Source organism: Drosophila navojoa, chromosome 4, assembly GCF_054131105.1.
Source record: "Drosophila navojoa isolate 15081-1374.11 chromosome 4, UAZ_NAV_1.0, whole genome shotgun sequence".
NCBI classification, from domain to species: domain Eukaryota; kingdom Metazoa; phylum Arthropoda; class Insecta; order Diptera; family Drosophilidae; genus Drosophila; species Drosophila navojoa.
Genome location: NC_142892.1, coordinates 13,379,739 through 13,400,238, shown reverse-complemented (window position 1 = coordinate 13,400,238; position 20,500 = coordinate 13,379,739). Strand labels below are relative to the sequence as shown.

Below are 20,500 nucleotides of genomic sequence, written 5' to 3'. Positions count from 1 at the left end.
TCTCTAAATATCTCCCTCTTTCTGTCTCTCTTTACCACCCTATGCTTGCAAAAAAACCTCAATTTGGCCTGTATGTTGCGGTTATTTGTTGTGGCTCGATTAGCCATGGCAGGGCATGTGATCAATAAAATGCGCATAAATTAATTAAGAGCGGAAACACAGCTAGCTACAATAGCAACCATGTATGTATGTCTGTTTATGCTTAGGAATATATTATATGGAGAGCCAATACATTTGGGTACATGATTGTTTAATGAAACCGCAAACCTGAATTTAGTTTAACATTTCTTTGTGCTTCGTGTTGTTGCTTAAATTGTTTCTTTTTGCTGGAATTTATGCTAATTATTAGCACTAGGAACTTCAATTAGCCGCCTGCAACTTAATTAACTATGCCCAGAACGGGTTAACCGAAACGGAGCTCGGCTAGTGGGAGAGCAAGAGGAAGTCGTTTATTAATTCTCTTTCCTATATTTCGATTTGTTTATAGTTATTTAAAATATGCTCGCTGGCTCGCTGTGCGAGCTGTAAGAATAATGTCGACAATTTGTTAGGCTATCAACCGGTTTGCGAGCAGCCAAAATAGCGAACCTAATAATCCAAAAGCATTTCGAAGATTTATGTGGCAGCTGTTCGCATTGAACCCCCGTCAAGAGGTTAACACCAAATGATGCTGCTTTTCGCTTTCAATTGATTGGATTGGCTGGCTGATTGATTGATTGACGGACTGACTGGCTGAAGGCTTGAGCGAGTGAGGAGTGATGTGTGGGCGCTTATCTCAATTAAGAGCCACACACGCATACACACACACACGCACACACACAGTCAGCTAGCTTCCTAATTTTGCTGAGTGCTGATTGAGTGATCTTTCGAATATTTGTTTTCATATTTTCTGTTTACATTTATTGGTAATTTGTTAATTTCATGTCGTTAGTCTTTTGCCAAATTCTTCATTGGAAGTTTGGCAACATTTTTGCGAGGTTTTTGAACTATGATCAGCTTAGCACAAGTCTTCAGCGTGTGCTCAAGGCTCATTTAAATTCTACACAAAACCAACTACATCTGCTGAACACGCCCTTAACTCATTTATCAACAGAACAAAAATAAATCAATCCACACAACTTTTGGTCATTTCTCAACTTTAGTTATGCAAAGAAATATAAAAATATTCTAAAGATCTTGTGACTGGGGCTTCGATTTTTTTGTATGTTTGATTTTATGCAAGGTTATAAAAATCAAAGCAGAGGATGTGAGGATATTGGTTAGCATATATCATGTGTATACCCTGTGAAGCTTAGCTTAAAGTGGGTATGCAGAAATGAGTTCCCCGAATATATAAAAATTGCGAGTCTCTTTTATTACTTGAACAGAAAATCCTTTATAATCTTAAAAGGGTCTTTCTCTTAACAGAGTATCTAAGCAGCGTGCCTACCCCATCTCTTATGGTACTCATAAAACTCCGAGTTTCATAAGCCTTTAGGGCTTCGCTGATTGATTTGTTTCGTGTGAGTTTTTATCATTTACGATTTTGCTTTCCGGGAACTGTTCCGAGAGTTTTGAAAATCAAATTAAAAACACATTTTCGTGCGACCCAAAACCGAAAGTGACTTCATCGCCATCGCCAATGCAGCTCACTGTCGAGGCCGATGCCGATGCTGATGCTGATGCTGTAATAAATATAGATATTTACATAAATATCAGCCTAAGCTGGCGAGGCAAGTTCAAGATCAAGGTCAGTGAGATGCAATGGGCCATGCAGGCACACACACACACACACACTATCATATGTATATACATATATATCAGATATAAATTGTCAACGAATGCCATTTGAATGCTGTCTCCCACTGTGAAATGCAATGAAAAGACGCTCGTAAATCACTCAAATATCGCCCACTTACGCTCATATGGACGAACAACAGTTTTACGAGTCGATTTACGAATAGTTGTGGGTGGCGTCAACTTTATGGCTGTGCAGCACCGTGAAGGCATCAAGTATATATTAATAATATAAATATAAATATAAATATAAATATAAATATGTCTATACATATATGTATGTTTATTCATGGCAAGCAAACTGACAACAATTACCAGAGCAACTGAGCCATAGGCCCATGGCCAATGTCAGGCAAGCGTCTACGACGTCATCGTTGAGGAATTCGGCGTCGACTCTCAGCTGCCTCGAGACTGGCAACAGTCGCAGTGTCTGCCGAAGTCGTCAAGCGAGTTATGCGTAGCAATTGGCATGGGATTACAGCCTGGGCCTGGCGGCACTTTTAATTTATGTGCGCTTACAACAACAACAACAACAGCTACAACAACAAACCAAATAACATATGATTAGCAGCAGGAATGACGCATTGCAGTTGGCAATTCGCTTGGCCAAACAGCAGCAACAGCTGAGCCCAATCGACTTGAATGGCTCAATTATGTGACACAATCACAGACTGGTGCACATAGCAATGAAAGAGCACGGCAAGCGCTGCATTGAACGGCAATATATTGATATACTATACCTATATCAGCAAATATGTCAGACTAACTATTTCCGCATCTTATGCACTTCTTTAGTCAGCGCAGCGAGAATCTTATCAAGTGCTTAACATTATTTATCATTCATTTATTTATGGCCTTCAGTCATTTCCTTATTAGCCTGCACTGTTTGAATATTTGAACTTGTGCAATTAGCTGAGCTCAGTTCTTACAGCTGACTAAATAAAATTACTCAAATGGAAATTCAACAGATGCGAGAAGTCGTTTTCTAAGCAGCTCTGATTCATCAAACGTACACATTTAGCTTTGACATTTCTGTCAAATATATTCAGAATTTCCAATTGCTCAACAATCTTGTGAGGGGCAATTGAAAATCGCTCGCCGATCGTTGAATACCGATCTTGGAAATTTCGCGGCAGCCGAAAAGTATGCAATAGAATTTTTACGCTGCAGCGCTGATACCTGAGGAATAAAACCCAAGAAGTTCTTCTCTTTTAAACTTTCTTCAAATCTGATCATGGAGCTAATTGTGTGTGTCTGTGATTATTGGAGCCATCGCCACTTCTACAATCGACCCGTGCCGGATCGCATTCAAATGCTCTGCGGCGGCGAGGGCAGCGCCACGGTCAAGTCTGAGTCTGTGCGTCGCTTGGTGCTGGAGCTGGATGCAGTGCGTGGCAACTATGTGCTGCGTGAGCTGCTGCAGCAGCGTGTGCTGAAGCAGTGGCTGTTGCGAGAACTGGGCGTTCGGCTGGTCTGGCTGACATTTCAGACGCCACAGCGCTGGTCCATCGACTACAAGTGGGCGAGCATGCTGGCACACACCATTGGGACGCACATGGAGCTGGAGCACCTGATGTGCTGGCTGTCCACGCTGGGCGGTGGCTACTCGGCGCTGGGCGACCAGTTCGCCAGGTGTGCAGAGACAGCGGGTGAGATCTCGCTGCAGCAGCTGGCGATTGGTCTGCGCCTGGGCGATCCCTTCCTGCAGGCGCGTTGCAAGCTCTACTACAGCATCTCCTTGATACAGCGCGGACAGCTGCGCAGCGCCAAGTTCCTCATCCGTGCTCAGTACCAATTCGCCTGTGGATTGCACAAGAAGCGCGACAAGCGCCTGATGCGCATGTGCCTGGGCGTCTGGCAGCGCCTCTGCTACGAGTACGAGCAGAGACAGAAGCAACGTCTATCAATTGAAAATGGAAAACGATTCCATTGAGATCATTTGTTATTCGATAGTGTAATGGAATGTGATTAGTTCTAAGAATGAAATGTATGTAATGTAAAATGTAATGTAGAGAATTAGAGAGGGGGAGAGAAAATGGTGTGTGCGAGAAAGAGAGATGGAGAAAGGCCGATGAACAAAACGAGAAAGAGTTGCGAGATAATTCGAGAGAGATTGGGACTAAAAGAAGAGACACAAAAAGGCAGCATATAGACAGAGACAGCAGTACGGAGTGCGAGGGAGCGGGAATGCAAGAGAACCACGGCAAATATTGTTTACATATAAACAAAGTGGGGCTAATCCTAACTAATGAAAGTAACTCTAATAATACATATTAAAGCCAAAAGCCAGCTCATCCAGCTACGTGTCGACTGCCTGTTTGAGCTATTGACACAAGGGCTTAGGCATGTTAATAAGCCAAACACAAACATGTATTGATAATGCTGCTTGACAACTGACATAAAGCGTTAATCGTTTGGCCAGTAATTAAAAGTTAATATTAGATTAAAGTCAGCCACAAAATGACAGCATGAAACGAATTTAAATCAGAGCCATTTGATATTTATGGACAGCTTAAACTATATATATGTATGTACATATATCGAGTGTTGTGCGTCACGCCCAAGGGGCCAAGGCAAATGACAGGCAAACACACGCAAATCAAACAAAGCCAAAATAGAATGCAATTGGCAAGAGCAACAGCAACAGCAGTAGCAGTAACAGCAGCGGCTGGCCAATTGCCGAAAGTGTTAAGTGGTAATACACACACACGCACACACGCACACACCCAGAGAGCTAGCTAAATGAGAGGCAACAAAAGCCACGAGCTTGGGCTCGGTTAGTGGCCAGCTGCGAGTGCTTTTTGGTCAGTTAAACGAGCGTCAAATTTGTTTATGAAAGAGTCGTTAATAAATCACACAAATCCATTCAAGAATCTCTCGCCAGCTCAATTTGTCTTTGCGTCGGCGTCGCCTCATCCATCAGCGGAAACGCGCGTTGCTATTATTTAATTTTTTTTTTTTGCATGAAATCAACATGCGCACAGAGATATACAAAATATGATAAACAGCATTAGATGTGCCAAGAGTTGAAAGAGTTCAGCATCTAACAAATGTTTCACCATCAACTATATTTATTCTTTTTTTATTATTTTTCGTTGCAGCGCTTCAGCAGCAATGTAAAAAGTTGCCAAGCGGCTGAAACGAGCAAATAAGGAAAATAAATTGCATGCCCGGCAAGCAACAACAGCAGTAGCTAGAATAAACAGCAACAACAACTACAACTTCAACAACAACTAGGAGTCATTAAGCGTGCAACATGAGCAGCAACCGCAGCCGCATCATGTTGAGCTGCCTAGCTATTATTACCTTAGGTTTATGTAAGTGAATAACGCATACGACCCGTCGTGCATGCAGCAGCAACTAATTATAATCATATTCCTGCCGCCACTACAGTGACGTCCACATGCCAGGCGCAGCTGCATATGAGCGCTTCCAGCGCCGGTGTTAGTTTCGACGGCGGGCCAGCACCACAGAGCGCTGACGTGGCCGTGCAGGCCGCCCGGCCACACAATCGTCGCATGTACGCCATGTGCCCGCCGCAGTTCCAACGCGTCGGCACCGACTGCTACTCCCTGGTCGGTCAGCGCAGCAGCTGGCTCGAGGCCTACTTCTTTTGCAAGGATAAGAACGCCAATCTGGCCGAGCCCGGCAAGAATGCGGACCGCAAGCTGAGAATCTATCTGGAGCGTGTGGATTCGCAGTCTGGCGGTAAATCGACTAAATTACACAACTTTGACTACAACTTTAACAAACATCAACTTGACATTTCACAGAACACGATCCCATCTGGATTGGCGGCACCTACGACCATCGCAACAAGCACTGGCAGTGGAGCACGAGCGGACGCAATCTGACCTACGATGCGTTCAGCCAAATGGACTCGACGTACGTATGCAACAATATGCTGATTGTATTTTGTAGTTTATTCAGCGGGTCGTTAATCTTCAAGCAACTATTTTAGCTATATGCAACTTATCTCCAACAGCAAGCCATTGGACAATAACTGCGCCGTCTACGATCCGAGTTTGAAGTATCGCTGGTCGGCTCGCTCCTGTCCGGACAAATTGCGTTTCATCTGCCAGCACAAGATGCCAAAGGTGAGGGAGGACAATCGGTACAAGATCTACAATCGCTGGAATGAAACCTATCCCAATCAATTGGCCAATGAGGTTGTGTTGGAGGTCATCAGTCGACGTGGCAAGGATAACAGGTACGCAGAATAGAAACATAAGAAGAAGAGTATTGTATCCAGCTTAAGCTGTTTCCTGAGCCGCCTGCGGACTGCCGCTGGGCGCCTCTTCTGCCTTCTCCTTGGCCGCTTCTTCTGCCTCCTCCTTGGCCGCATCTTCCGCTTCCTCCTTGGCCGCATCTTCGGCTGCCAAGTACTCATCCCATTTGGAGAGACGCTCCTGTGCCTCAGCTGCCGATTCATCAATTCTGCAAGCACATTTGTTAAAGACTATCTATTTTAAATGGAGTAGGGCTTGTCTTCACTCACTTGTATTTGGTCTTGCCATCCCAGTGATCAGCGCTGAGCTGGCGCTGGCCAAAGTATCGGCCCTGCATCATTTGTATGACCATGTCGGCTTCCTCTGGCGTAGACATATTGATCTGAGCTATGCCCTCGGGATGGCGCTGCAATGGCAATACAATTAGTTAACTGCAGCATTTAACGGGTCTTCAGGAGCCACTCACATCATAGATAACAACTTTGCGCACCATGCCGCATTTGCTGCACTCCTCACGCAGACTATTTTGATATTCCAAAATGAGCTCCACCTCCTTCTCGAACAGCTCCGGCGTAAAGAGATTTTTAATGATGACCGTTTTCTCGTTCTTCGAACGCTCGCCCCGCATTTTATCAGGTCGCCAGTCGAACAATCTGCGAATGAGTAAATCAATTCGTGTTTCATTTCTCTTTAAAGTTTTTTCTACTTACTTTTCCTTGATTTTCTGCAACTTTTCCTTGTCCTTCTTCTTGCGCTTGGGTTTGAGTGCCGGATTGTATTCGCCGCGCATTTGAAACTGCGCCCGCTGGACGTGAATTTTATGGCCACGCAGATTGTAACCATCCAAAATCTGCAGAGCCAAGTTAACAGACTCTACCTACAAATAAAAACAAAAATCGGATAATTATTGTATACATATATTTATTTTAGTTTAGTTACTAATTAAGCACTAATCGCTCTTGTTTGTGCGCAGATATCATCGCCGCGTTAAGGCCGAGGGCAGCAACGAGGAAATGATTATTCCCACTCGCAGAAACCGTCCGGCCAATCGCCGCTATCCGGGACGCAATCGTCAGCAGGAGAAGCAGCAGCAGCATCCCAACGACATCAACTATCAGCAACGGCCACGCAAGCAGCGTCCACGTGTGAGGACGACTGTGGCGCCTCCTCCGCTGGTCATTAGCAACGAGGTGACGTCAACGCTTGCCACTCGTCCGAGCGCGCCTACCACGCAGCAACAGATGACGGCCTACGATCGCACCCTGCAGCGACAGCGCGAGAAGGAGCGCAACCGGCAGGAGCGCAAGCGCGAGCGCAGACAGCGCATGCGCCAGGAGAGACTCGAGCGCCAGCGCAAGATGCGAGAGGAGAAGCAACAGCGCAAGCAGGAGGAAAAGCAGCAGCGCCAACAGCAGCAGCAGCAGGAGCGTGAGCAATTGCAGCAACAGCAGCCGCCAAGCGAGCCGGAGGCACTGCGTCAGCGCGCCATTGAGGAGCAGCAGAAAAAAGAGCGCGAACAGCGAGAGCAGCTGGACAAGCAGGAGAAGCAGCAGCGCAAAGAGCAGCAGGAACGTGAACTTGAACGGCTAAAGCAGCAGCATGAGAATGAAGAACGCCAGCGTGCCAAGGATGACGAGGCGCTGCGCTTGCGTGAGCAGCGACTGCAGAAGCAACGAGAGCTGGAGGCCGAGCAGAGACGAGCTCGTGAAGAGCTGCTGCGCAAGCAGAAGGCTGAGCAGGAGGAGGCCGATCGCCGTTACGCGGCGGAGCGTGCCGCCGAGGAGAAGCGTCTGCGCGAAGAGCATGAGAAGCGACTGCAGGAGGCCAAGTCGGAGCAGGAGCGCCAATTGCAGGAGGCGCGCGAGGCGAAGCGTCGCGAGGAAAAGGCCATTGAAGAGCGATTGAAAGAGCAGGAACGCCTGCGTCAAGAGAAAATACGTCGCGAGCAGCAGGAGGAAGAGAAGCGTCTGGAACTAGAGCGCCTAGAGGAGGCGCGTCGCTTCGAGCTGCGCGAACTGGAACGCATGCGCGAAGAAAACGAGCGACGTGAGGCGCTTCAACGCCAACGCGAAGCAGAAATCGCACAGCGCGAGGCCGAGGAGCGCAAGCTGGCCGAAGAAGAGGAGCGACTGCGCCAGGAACTGCAGGAGGAGGAAAAGGCACGCAAACGCCAGCTGGAACAGGAAATCGAGCGCGCCGAGCAGGAGCGCAAGCAGAAGGAGGAAGCCGAAAAGGCAGCAGCCGCGGCCAAGGCAGAGCAGCAGAAGCAAAAGCTCGAGGCAGCCAAACGGATTGCCGATGCCGAAGTCGCTGCCCAGCTGGAGGAGAAGCGTCGCCAATACGCCGCTCGCATTGGCGCTCTGAGCAAAGAGGATCAGCTGAAGTTCATTGAGATGCGGAAGAAGCGCAAGCAGCTGCGCGAGAACCAGGCGAAGGCCAGAGAGCAGAAGAAGCTCAAGCGGATACAGGAGGCCATCAGGCTAAACGAGATGCAGTAAGGCGCACACAAACACACAAACACACACACACACAGACACACTAACCTATACTAATGCAACAGAAAAGTAAACATATCGTAAACAAACTTTCTTGGACGTAAACGTGTTTTGCCTTTTGTTCATAGTTTTTGTTTTCTTTTATGCAAACACGTAAAAGTATTATTTACAAAAAATTAAAAATAAAAACCTAAAAAAAAAATATTAGATAACGGGAAACAAACGTAACAACAACAGCAATAGTAGCATTTGCAATAGTCGCGCACTTTTTTGAAAATATGCGTCAAGTGAAATATTTCCAGGCAAAAGTTCAAGCGCGCACTCATATCCAGCTCTATTTAGTAATGTACAGCCAATATACATGCATATATATACCATATATATATAAATTTATGATATGATATATGATTAAACTAGCGTATAGAAACACTCAAGCACACACACGCACACCCACACAGTTCCCACATAGCAATTAGCAAGAAAAGAAGTGATGAACAACACAATTTTTATGAAAATTATAGAGCACAGAACAATGAGTAAATATTCGAGCCGAATAAAATGCAAGTTAAGCTTAAGTGGGCGTGCCACGTCTCGCTCCCCATTTTGTCAGCCTGATGGGTCTACAACTTACTCAGAAGACCATGCCTTCTCCTACTGCTCCTGCTCCGGTTCCTTCTGGCTCCCCCACACGAGATACAGCGACCAGGCCAGGAAGCAATAATTTATAAGCCTAACATGATATGAGATCCTTTTTTATATAACAAACAACTATCTATAAAATGCCTAAACGTGAACACATAATAATAAATATATATGATAATATTAACACGAAGAAGAAGAAGAAGAAGCTGAAGAAAACCCATTGCAAAGGCTAAGCGTAACTATTGTACTAACTAACTAGGTTATATATAAATATATTTTATATTTAATAATTATTGTATGTTTAAATGTAAATTTATTGTATTTTTTAATATGTACCTCAACTGCGAATTGTAGAAGAAGAAGAAGACGAGCAAGTGAAAAGAAGAAATGAAAAAGAAAATGAAAATGTATTTTCCCTTAACACCATCAAATATTTCCTTCGAATTGTGTTTTGTTTGTTTTCAATGAAATGAAAGTTAAGAAATGAAAAGCAATTTTTAGTAGCCAAGTAAATGCATTTTAAAATTACCAAGTAAACAAACAAACAACTAACCAATTTATAAACAACTATATAAATATATATATATGTATACATATGATATATCATTATTATATAATAAACACAGAGAGCCGAAATAGTCAGCATAACTAAGGTGAATATTTAAAGAATGATTGAGAAATGCAAAGAATACGCAAAATTAAAATGAAAACTGAATATTATGAGCATACTATAATAATAATAATAAAAATAACATAACATTAACAGTACATATTAAAATATCTATTAAAACTTAATGCAAGCAGTTTTAATTTAGTAAAACAAACAAATAAAGTTTTAAACACAACACTGAAAAGCCAAAAAAAAAAAAAAATGTTTTTCTCTATTCACATTAGCTAAACTCTATTGTGGAGGTATACACAAAGCTGTTATATTTAAATTAAATATATACATAGTTTGGTATATTAAACTATATTCTGATGGAGCATTTTTATCAGAGATTTTATGGCCCGAAGAAACAAAAGCCAGATCTCTGTCAATGGTAGCTAAAATGACCAGCAAAGACTGAATAATTGCCTTTATTCTACATTTGCTCAGCTGCAGCAAAGTCAACATAGGGAGAGCGAGGTAGAGGTAGTCCGAGCACAGGTAGAGCGAGTTTGGGGAGATAGAACATAAATAGATCGAGCACAGGGATATTCAAGCTCCTGCTGTTACGAGCTCCAACTTTAAATGCCAATTTAAGCGCATATATGGGGAGCCAACACAGGGATGAAAGCTCAGGGCGAGCGAGCATAAGAAGATCGAGCAGTGTTCTAGATACAGGCAAAGTGAGCTCAGGCACAGCGAGCACAGAGAGAACGATGTCAACTCTAACGTCAGCATTGACTCAACTCATTAATTTAAATAATTAAGCTGCCTCTGCTAATATTTGATTGTTAAGCTCTAGTTAAACTGACACTAGCAGACCGAATATATCTTTGTTTGCCTAGCCGAAGCTACTTGCCAACCACATTGTAGACAGGAAAGCTCTCGCATCACCCAGACAAATCATAGCAAATCCCATTCAACTGAAACTCACCTTTATATAGTCACATAATCCGTCGCCCTTGATTTGTCCATCCGCTTCGGTGTACAATTTCAGTTTGAACTTCTGGGTTTGCGGATCTCGCATGACTAGGCCGCACTTGCCCATCAGCTCGGCAAACTCATCCATTGTTATATCCAGGGGCAAGTTGGAAACGTAGACTTTGGTGTTTTGCGTGGGATCCACATCAAACCATTCTGTGAATTCAAACAAATAAAAGTTAAATGGAATACATATTATATACTCTATTGTTTTTCACTTACTTGGCGGCTCCTGGGCCTTGCGCTTGCCAGCCACAGCTGCCGCTGGTACACCATCTTTGCCACCTATGGGGGCATTCATGGCCGCCTGGGCCTCGGCTGTCATGCGCTTCAATTCCTCCTCCTTGCGTTTAGCTTCAGCTGCCTCGCGCTCCTCCTTCTCGCGCTCCCCGGCGCTGGTGTTGTCTATGAAGCCATAGTTCATCTGATAGCGCGCCATGAAGTCGTCGTCGATCTTCGGGAACCACGCCGACTTGCCGGCATCCCAGAAGAAGACGACGCCATCCTTGTCTGTGTAGGTGCGATCGCCGTTCTCATCGATGCCATAGACCACATCCTGGCCAGGCGCTGCCTGTGGCAGCTTCTTGGGCAGCCACTTCTGTTGCTCCGCATCCCACTTGTAGTGCTCGGTTTCGGTAGCTGTGCTGGTGGTGCCGGACCACTTGTAGTGCTCGTTCTCATACACATTGCCCGCAGTGGGGATGAGTCCTCCATCCCCGGCCAGCGGCTGCCAACTGTTTTGCGTGTTACACCATTTGTACTTTTGCTTTGTGCTGGGATCCGTGTAAATGGCGCCACCATCGGCCGCATAGCTCACATGCTGTTCGTAGTCCGCAAAGTCCTGCTGCGAGGCCTCCGTCTGGCTGACCTGGTCAGGCGTTGAATCGCCTGCTGTGCGGCAGCTTGTGGCATTAGCCTCCTCCTGCTCACTTTTGTTATTTGAGGCATTTGTTGTTGTTGTTGTTGTTGTTGCCGCTGTTGCTGTGGCTGTATTTGCGTTGGTTTGCTTTACCAACGTTTCGCATTCCTGCTGAGGTTTATCGGTTTCCAGTCGCTCGCCTGGAGAGTTGGAGTCTGCTTCGTTTTCCTTGGAAACACTTTCACTCTCACTGCCAGCCGGCTCCTGCTCCTGCTCCAGCTCCTCTTCGTTACCTTCTGCCACCTTGGCATCGCTCTCAGTTTGCTGGCTCATTTCTGTGTGGTTTCTGTAATTATAGAGCGTTGTCCAACGCAGAAAAGTAGACTACGTTTTAGTGCTTTGCAGCTAATTCCAGTTAATTTCATATTTTTCGTATATTTCCTGCCCACATAATCATAAAGGCCACGCGAGTAGCAGGAGCCGAGAGACGTGAGGTTGGCCACAGTAAATTGGAGAAACGTGCTTATGACGCTGACATTGTGCCACAGAACCATAATCAAAACACAAACATTCTTGCACCTTTTTGCTTTGGCTTTTTTTTTATTTTGTAAACACAATTCGCACGCTGATTGCGGCGAGGAGAGGAGGGGCGGTGGGGGCGGCATATAACCCAATCAAATGCAAACGAAATGAAAAGCACACGAAACGCCCAAAAACAAAATATAAAAGCTAGAGAAAATAATCCCACAAAAAGTCGCACAAAATTTCGTTTTTATAGTGTATGGAAAGAGCTGAATAGAGTGAATGAAAGTTTTATAGAGCAACTGGCAAGAGATACCCTGTAGAAAGGATAGAAAACTAGAAAGTCTATAGATTTATTTATATATAATTTTAATATTCGAGTAATAAATACAAGATCTTCCTTACCTAACTGATTAAAACAGGTAGAATGCTAGAATAGAGCAGCTAGCCTGCCTATGCATTAGATCTGTAAGCAATTATAAACATATTTACAGCTTACGCTTTATTTAATCTAAGTTGCAATTAACAATCCCCCCAACATGCCCCTCTCTGTCATGTACACACGCTACAGGGTATGCCTCACTTGACAGCAGCTGTTGAAGGTCAAGCAAACAGTTCTATTTATTTTTGGCAGCTTACCCCAAGGCCCTTTCATCTAGCTACCACAAATCGATTGGCTTGAAGCAAGTTCAATCAACCGACCCACCCGCAGCCTTGTTGGTGACAACTTGAATTGGCTGAGCCGAAATACCGATTGATTTGTGTCTTGAGAGTTGCCGCAGCTGTCTTCCTGCTCTTCTTTCTCTTTGCGTCAGCGGCACAAAGAAGACGTTCGTTCGATTCGGGTTCAATGTACGCGCCATTAATTATAACAATTTGAGGCATATTCTTACATGCACATTTATGTACTTGTATGTGTGTGTAGCAAGTGGGTCTATTATTGGTATGGCTTTTCACAACTTTACTAAAAATATTTATGTACAGCCCAATGGCCGACCTCTGGCAGAGTTCAATGGAACGCGTCTTTTGTGCAAATTTGCATTCGCAGAGGTTTTCAAGTGGGCGCAGGGTCTACTTATATGTGGTAACTGGCACATTGGCCGACAGTCGGCACACATCTAGTCCGCGGAGGCATGCAACAGCAACAGCAACAGCACCACCACCTGACACCACCTTTGACGGTGGCCATAACTGCAGCCAGTTGCAGTTAGCCAGTTGAACATATACACACACACACACACACACACACTGGGACGATACTCGTAAATTACTCAGACACACACGCATACATACATACGTATAGATAAATATATGTACATATGTAGTATGATTATAGTATAGATATAGCTTTACATATAGGCGTAGCCAGCGCCGTGACTTCGTGTTGCACAAAACGTGGCCACGCCCCCTCATATGATATAGTCAATTTTTTCTATTGGTTTTGTAGATCATAAATAGAGCATTCAGATAAGTACTGTACGGCCTGAGTTATTGCCATAGATTGTATCATCATGACTGGATTGTTTCTGTTTCTGTTTCTGTTGTTTTCAAATGCTTGAAACAACAAGTAAAATGTGCAAAATATGAATATTGAATAAGGGAAATACAAATGTCTGATGGAACAGAATGAGAGACTGACACAATAGCAGAATCGGTAGATAGGCTTCCTGAGCTGCAGACTCAATTCAGATTCAATTCATTTGAATTGATTGAAGTAAACTGTTTGAATGACGAACTCCACAGTTGTTTGTGCTCAAGTCTTAAGTTATTCTTAATTTAATAATAATTATAATCCAAAATGCAAATTTAAATGAAGTCTGAGCACTTCAACAACAATGAATTCCTTTTAACAAAACCTCAAACAAAACGCAACTTGGCAAATTCTAAAATTACACTTTCAATTATTCCTCAACCCATAGCTTGACCTACTCACCCAAGGCAGAAGACATGAATAGACTTTACAATAAGCCAAGCTATAGAGTTCTTAGCCACATTGTAATGTAATTTTTGCTGCCCTATAATCGAACACATTAATGAAGAACACGCAGTTGTTTGAATGTGAATCGCATGGTCAGCGAATTGCGCAAGACACTTCAAGGCCAAGTTAAGAGGGGAAACAAAGGGAAATAAAACGCACCGCAATTGCATAAGAATTGAATGGAAAATTTCTCATATGGGCCAAGAAATCAATTAATTGACGCAAATTGTCTGCGAAACTGCAAGTGTGGGCCATGATCAAGCTATTCAGCTGGCCAATAGACCAGCAGACGGCATTCATTAGCTGCCGCGGCGCCTTAAAGGCCATAAAAAACAAAGTAGAAGTCGAGCCCCAATTAGCTATTGCTGTAAAGCTCCATTTCTTCCCTTACACGTTTTTATTTTTGTATATATTTCTTGTGCTACTTTACATACAAAGTAAACGAATTAATTAACTTTTAGTGAAATTCCAGCGAAATTGTTCAGTTTCGGTCGAAAAGTTTTGCCAACTTTCTTATGCAAATGTCAACAGGTCAGCAATTCGTAACGCCCAACGGCTGGCCCATATATTATATATATACACACATATAGTTCATGTTATTTTTAACATTCGAAGCCAGAGATTTGCGCACATTACTCACAAATGCCATTAACTGAAGCCAAGTTTGAGGCCATAACCCCAAAACGTTCACACTTTCGAATAACTTGACTTGAACACGAGCAGCCACACACAATATCGTGAGTTGGGTTAGGGTGACTCACTATAGAGGTGCATATGGCCGGTGGAAAATAGCCTCAAAGTGCCATAGTGGAGCCAAGCTGCCTAAGCAACCAGGCGTACAGCACAAAACCGTTTTCATAGCATATTTATGGGGGCAGCCCAGTCAGTCAGTCAGTCAGTCAGTCAGTCAGTCAGTTAGCCAGGACTAGCTAGAGTGGGTGCCTAGGTGTATATGTGTATTGGTATATGTACAAGTCCTGGCTAGAACTGGGCAGCCCTTGCGCTAGCTTGACCAGTACACGCCGAAACGTTCAACTGACCGCAAGTGCCGATGGGCTTAACGGGCTAACGATACGAGTTCTATAGCTGCCAATATCACAGCTACAGACACGCAACGACAAATGCTTTTAAGTGTTTATACACATTATATACACATACACATACACACACAGACATACATTACATACAGCTGGTGATAAAAACTTTCAAATGAGTGCAGCCGGCAAATTATGCAAAAGCCTAATGTCAAAATCGATAAAACCAACTAAGAAATTTAAATAAAAAATTAAATAGAACAACAAACACACACATTTATATATATCTATATAGATTAACAAAATGGATATACCCAGCAGCGGTGCAATTTTTACGCTCGGCAAATCGCATTTGGCGGAGAATACGCAAAGCTATTTCTATATCAAAAACGATCCGGTCAAACGCTTGATATCCGGTCCGCATCAGAGTGCGGTTATATGCGGTAAATTTAAACACCAATACAACAACAACAACAACAACCATCACAATAATAAGAAGACTCACTAGAGTGTCTGTCCATCTGTTGGTATTGCTGCCTTCCCATCAACTCGACTTTAACTTTGTGCCCCGTTGGGCAAGACGAGCTCCGCTTGCCCGATTGTCTTTTGCGGTGTCTGTGGCAGGTTTCGTGGCCCGTTGAGCACGTTGCATGCCCGCTGCAATTTACTCTCAAATAATAAACACGCAGCGCACTTTCGCTTTTATGTTAGCCCAACAGCAACTCGAAACGATGGCTCAATTACAGCCAGGCGATCATAGGGCTCAGAGACTGCAATCGATTCGACACTATTCTCCACTTAGCTTACATAACTCAACGAGCAGCTCGAGCAGCTCTAGGAGCCGACTTGCAGCCAGTTTAGTTTAAATAGGGCCGAGCAGGCACACACTCGAAATCACAGACCAATCCAATACTCCATTCGGGCATCTAATGAGGTCAGCTAAAGGGGGCGGCCTGGGGGCGCTGCTGCCATAAATATGGGCCAAACTCACGAAGCACGTTAAAGGAAGTAAATAGTCCACGAGTGAGTGAGACCAAAAAGGCTAAAACCGAACGCGGTTCGCGCGTAATTGAAACGTAAAGCGGGTCAGGTGAAATAAAATAGTTGAAAGCAGTTCTTTGGACAGTTGAACATTTTGGGCTTTGGATTGACAGTGACAAACAAACACACACACATACAAACAGACACCCACACTTAGTTACAGTGCCGAACACACACGCAATCAATAAAACTTACAAGCAGCAGCTAAACAAAAGGTGAATTTGGTCAAAAGTTGATGTCAAAACGTTTTTATCAATTACAGAATCGGGTCGTCTTTTCGTTTGGGGCGAGAATCATTATGGCCAACTGGGCATTGGCGGGCATGCCAACAAAGTCAACAACAACAACAACAATGGTGATATAGTCAGCAAGCCAACTTGCGTCAAGTCGCTGAAAACTTTGGGCTTAAAGATAAGCGATGCCGCCTTTGGCAACAATTGGGCCGTAATAATGACGCGTAAGTAAGAACAGGGCTAAAAGCAAACGTATGTGGCATACTCTTATATGTATGTATGTATGTATATAATAAGCTCATACTAAACTAAAAGTCAATTAATCTCTAATTATAAGCAGTTGCTAGTTAATTTACCAACCATTCAACGAACTAAACTTCTAATTAACACTCTTACAACTTTGCCTCTCTCTCTCTCTCCCATTCGCCCTCCTTCTCTCTCTCTCTCTCTCTCACTTATACCAGTTTCCAATGAGATATTCTTTACGGGTCGAAACATATTCCCCTTGGACACGCATGTGGCTCAGCATTTCATCAATGCAGTCGTGGAGGAGCAGCCGTGCGCCATCATACGAAAACCTTTTCGTTTGGAGGAGTTCGATGATTATCTGTCGAAGAACGAGGAAACGGATAACTTTGTCGCTCTGCAGGCGGGCAACGAGCACTTTGCAGTGCTGACCAGTGAGTAGAGAGAGAAAAACTTTAAGGAATTGCTCAGCTCAGTCTGTCAAATTTTTGCAGGCAAAGGTCGCTTGATTGGCTGTGGGTCGAATGCCAAACAGCAGCTGGGCGATCTGGGCATGGACTACGATGGGCATCCCGTGGAGATATGCCTGGACGCTCCGGTGCAGCAGTTTGCCTGCGGGCCAGAGTCCACGCTGGTGCTGACTGGCAGTGGGAATCTCTTTCTGACGGGACGCCTCAATGAGTTTGTCTTTCCCAAGTTCACGGAGCTGCAGAAGAATCTCTCGCAGACGGAGCAGATCATCTTCATGCACATATCGAAGGCCAGCGAGATCTTTATCGTGACCAATGTGGGCAACATCTACCGCAGCTTCGAGTCGCTGCGCAACAAGAGCTTGGTCTTTCAGCGCTTCTATGACTACGACAGCGAGGAGAATGGTCCGATTTGGAAGCTGCTCAAGGGCTTCTCATTCTATGCGGTGCTGAGTAAGGCCAACAAGTTCTTCACCACGTTCTCGGAGAGCGGTCATCATCTGAAGACCTTCCGTGAGATCTCCAAGTTTAAGAATCTACGTCTGCTCGACATAGCCGTAGGGGATCAGCACATTCTAGTCCAGGGCTTGCCCAGATCTTCGGCCCTATCGGCTACAGTGGGCAGTCCTGCGGGTGCACACAGCTACATGAGCCGCAGCTTTGTGCTACAACCGAAGGATCTCAATGGCAACATGGAAATGCGAAGCGCCAGTGGCAAGAGTCTGACGAAGCAACGGGCATTGAAGGAGACGGAACCAGAAACGGACGGAAAGGACAAGAGTTCTGCCCTCATGGGCGCCAGCGTAGCAGCAGTTGGCGCATCTGTGGCCACGCTGGAGGCAGTGAAGCATATTTCCGATGAACACGAAAATCGCACAGCTGAGCAGGAGCCCAACCCAGCAGAGGAGGCAGAAAAAGACAGCGAACAAATGACAGAGACTCAAGCAATAAATGAGAATGTGAGTGAGGAAGCAAATCAAGAAACGGAACAAAACGCAGAGTCCACAACAGAGGAGCCAAATAACAACAAGGAAGAGTTGATGGAAGCGAAAGAAGAGACGCCAGTTGAAGCCGAGGCAAGCGAAGCAACGCCTCAAAAGGAAAATGAAGCAGGGGAAATGGAAATGAAAACGGAGCAAATGGAGCCCACGGCGCCTGAGGAGAGTCAGATTAACCAGCCCACAAATACGACAACAACAGAAACAGCAGTGGAAGCTTTAGCCAAGCTGCCAACGCCACCTGCAGAAACGCCATCACCTCATCAATCATCAGCAGAATCGATCAAGTCGAATAAGTTAAAGGCAGTGGACGAGCAGGCGCCCACAGGGAGCAGCCAGGAGAAGCAACTACGCCCGCACACGCCTTACCCGGACAGCAGCAATGCGAGCACACCGCAAACTATTAAGCGAACGCCCATTCGGAACTTCTCCTATGAGGCGGCCATGATGCACGATGAAATTGAAAAAACGTCGCCAGAGCTTGTGGATAGCCTGGATACGGTAGAGGAGAATCCGCTGGCCGAGAGTGCGCCGTCAACAGAAATACAAATATCTACGCCCACGCCGCCGACCGAGGAGGATGAGCAGCTGGCCGTTGAAATAACGACCACAGAGGATGCGCTGGACAGCAGCAAGGTGGTTAATGAGATACGTTTCATCAATAATGGCGTCGATGTGACGGCCAACGTTGAGAACCAAATGCCTGGCACGCCGCTGGCTGACTTTGTGGACGATCTGGAGTCGGAGGGTGAGCAAATGCTGGATGATCTGGAGCAGCACGTCGACAAGGTGGTCACAGAACAGAAAGCAGCGGCTATCAAGGCCACAGAGAGCGTCAGCGATGCCATCGAATCAAAGCTGCAGGAGACGGGAAACACGGTGCAAACAGCTGTGCAGAATGCGATGACGGGTGCTCGCGATACTGTTGAAACAGCGGGCGAGCGCATGGTCAGTGGCGCCCGAAATGCTGTCGATGCCGCTGGCAAGGGTGCCCAGCGCATGGCTGACGGAGCTCGAGGTGCTGTCGATGCGGCCGGCAAGAGCGCAATGCGCATGGCCAGCGATGCTAAGCAATCCATGGAACAGGTGGGCAGCAATGCAGCCAAAATAGCGACAAACACGAAAGAGTCAATGGGCAGAGCCATGGACTCAATGACCAGCAAGATATCTAGCGAAGTGCATGGCGCCAAGGAGAATATATCCTCGCTGTTTCAAATCAAAGCGGCCAAGGAGTCACAGCACATGACGACGCCCACAACGACACCGGAAGATGTTCGACCAAAGCGAAGCACCGAGACAGCCACATCTGAAGACATGGAGGCAGAAGGCGAGGAAGATGAACGCACCACGGCATCGGTAAATTCAAATCACCATTCCGCTGCCCACAGCAATGGCAATGGCAACGGCAACGGCAATATCTTTGAGCCCATGAACAGCAATAGCCATGCCTTTGAAGAGGATCCACTTGATGCGGTTGTTGAGCGCAGCAAGAAGGCAATGCAAGAGGAGTTGCGCGCTCTGGAAGAGCAACGCGCTCAATCACATGTTGATACCAAGAGCGAGCCACAGCGAAGACAGAGCACAGAGAGCAAAGGCATAGTCCAGCAATTTCTAGATAATGTGCGGCTTTCGTGCCGCAATGAGAAGGCCGTACAAATCGAAGGTGAGCATGAGTATATAGAAATAAATATCTATTTTAGATAATACTTACCTCTACTCGTTTACCGGCAGATGAGCCGCCACCGCAGACGCACCACAGTAAAAACAAGGTCAACAGCGAGCTGAGTCTGCAGAATGGCCAAAACGGCGAGCAGCAGTCGTCACGCGTCTGCACAATTTTATAAAAAAGAGGCGCACTATCCACTCAGAAAAGCGTACACTTTTATAAACAATCGCATTTGATTTTAATAAATAAACTTGCAATTGCCATTTCGCATTAGAAATGCGTGTTTTTACCGTAAATCTATCGATGATTTATATCAACTATCGATTAAAGCAGTTAACACGACGCGCTAACACGCGAATGGCAGCTGTGTTGCTCCAATATTCTTACATAGTGACATCTCTTATTTATCACTGAATGGTTTGTGTTCAAGAGGGACGAATCACATATTTAGACTAAATATGATTTATATATTTCTATTGGTGAATTTGGGCACCTGTCATAGGTGATGCGCACCTGTGACAAGTCACAGGTAGGTAAGTATACCATCGCTAAATTGCACCAGTTCAGTGAATCATTTGTACCAGTTCTTTCGCGTCTATTTGGTACGCAAACAGTAAAAGCAAAAAAAAAAAAACAATTTTTACTATTTTTCTACGTTTTATAAATGAATACAAAACAATAAAT

General features: G+C 45.1%; 4 protein-coding genes across 7 annotated transcripts in view; 3 read left to right on the top strand and 1 right to left on the bottom strand.

Moving 5' to 3' along the window:
- rgn (regeneration) overlaps nucleotides 1–9,834 on the top strand; it is a 50,485-nt gene extending 40,651 nt beyond the window's left edge. For 2 of the 4 annotated variants that reach the window (XM_089259669.1, XM_018101466.3), the window contains 5 exons: nucleotides 4,889–5,093; nucleotides 5,170–5,484; nucleotides 5,550–5,661; nucleotides 5,738–5,986; nucleotides 6,979–9,834. In XM_089259669.1, the coding sequence (XP_089115795.1) occupies nucleotides 5,033–5,093; nucleotides 5,170–5,484; nucleotides 5,550–5,661; nucleotides 5,738–5,986; nucleotides 6,979–8,503 (2,262 nt within the window). In that variant the 5' untranslated portion in view covers nucleotides 4,889–5,032 and the 3' untranslated portion in view covers nucleotides 8,504–9,834. Of the gene's footprint in view, nucleotides 1–4,877; nucleotides 5,094–5,169; nucleotides 5,485–5,549; nucleotides 5,662–5,737; nucleotides 5,987–6,978 lie in introns of all 4 variants that reach the window. The other 2 variants (XM_089259671.1, XM_089259670.1) reach the window with 2 other exon arrangements.
- Nucleotides 2,595–3,778, top strand: LOC108651655 (uncharacterized protein F58A4.6). Its single transcript, XM_018101478.3, has one exon. It carries the CDS (start codon nucleotides 3,011–3,013, stop codon nucleotides 3,707–3,709), a length of 699 nt encoding a protein of 232 aa, XP_017956967.3. The 5' UTR covers nucleotides 2,595–3,010; the 3' UTR covers nucleotides 3,710–3,778.
- Nucleotides 5,681–20,024, bottom strand: barc (RRM1_TatSF1_like and RRM2_TatSF1_like domain-containing protein barc). The gene is made up of 7 exons (XM_089259672.1): nucleotides 19,862–20,024; nucleotides 10,992–11,974; nucleotides 10,723–10,925; nucleotides 6,716–6,882; nucleotides 6,472–6,658; nucleotides 6,275–6,411; nucleotides 5,681–6,213 (listed from the first exon to the last, which is right to left on the bottom strand). Exons 2-7 carry the CDS (start codon nucleotides 11,959–11,961, stop codon nucleotides 6,030–6,032), a joined length of 1,848 nt encoding a protein of 615 aa, XP_089115798.1. The 5' UTR covers nucleotides 11,962–11,974; nucleotides 19,862–20,024; the 3' UTR covers nucleotides 5,681–6,029.
- On the top strand, nucleotides 15,081–20,093 carry LOC108651658 (uncharacterized). The gene is made up of 5 exons (XM_018101482.3): nucleotides 15,081–15,605; nucleotides 16,466–16,660; nucleotides 16,901–17,116; nucleotides 17,177–19,813; nucleotides 19,882–20,093. The coding sequence occupies exons 1-5, from the start codon at nucleotides 15,467–15,469 to the stop codon at nucleotides 19,992–19,994; spliced, it is 3,300 nt and encodes a 1,099-aa protein (XP_017956971.1). The 5' UTR covers nucleotides 15,081–15,466; the 3' UTR covers nucleotides 19,995–20,093.
- The last annotated feature ends 407 nt before the right edge of the window (nucleotides 20,094–20,500 follow it).

Bases quoted from the DNA above. Each gene is read 5' to 3' on its own strand.
- LOC108651655 (XM_018101478.3), top strand. From the start codon at position 3,011: ATGGAGCTAATTGTGTGTGTCTGTGATTATTGGAGCCATCGCCACTTC.
- barc (XM_089259672.1), bottom strand. From the start codon at position 11,961: ATGAGCCAGCAAACTGAGAGCGATGCCAAGGTGGCAGAAGGTAACGAA. The intron at 6,883-10,722 runs GTGAGTTTCAGT...TTTTATTTGTAG, and splicing joins GATTATGTGACTATATAAAG to GTAGAGTCTGTTAACTTGGC. The intron at 6,412-6,471 runs GTGAGTGGCTCC...TTGCCATTGCAG, and splicing joins GCAAAGTTGTTATCTATGAT to CGCCATCCCGAGGGCATAGC.
- LOC108651658 (XM_018101482.3), top strand. From the start codon at position 15,467: ATGGATATACCCAGCAGCGGTGCAATTTTTACGCTCGGCAAATCGCAT. The intron at 17,117-17,176 runs GTGAGTAGAGAG...AAATTTTTGCAG, and splicing joins GCACTTTGCAGTGCTGACCA to GCAAAGGTCGCTTGATTGGC. The intron at 19,814-19,881 runs GTGAGCATGAGT...GTTTACCGGCAG, and splicing joins GAAGGCCGTACAAATCGAAG to ATGAGCCGCCACCGCAGACG.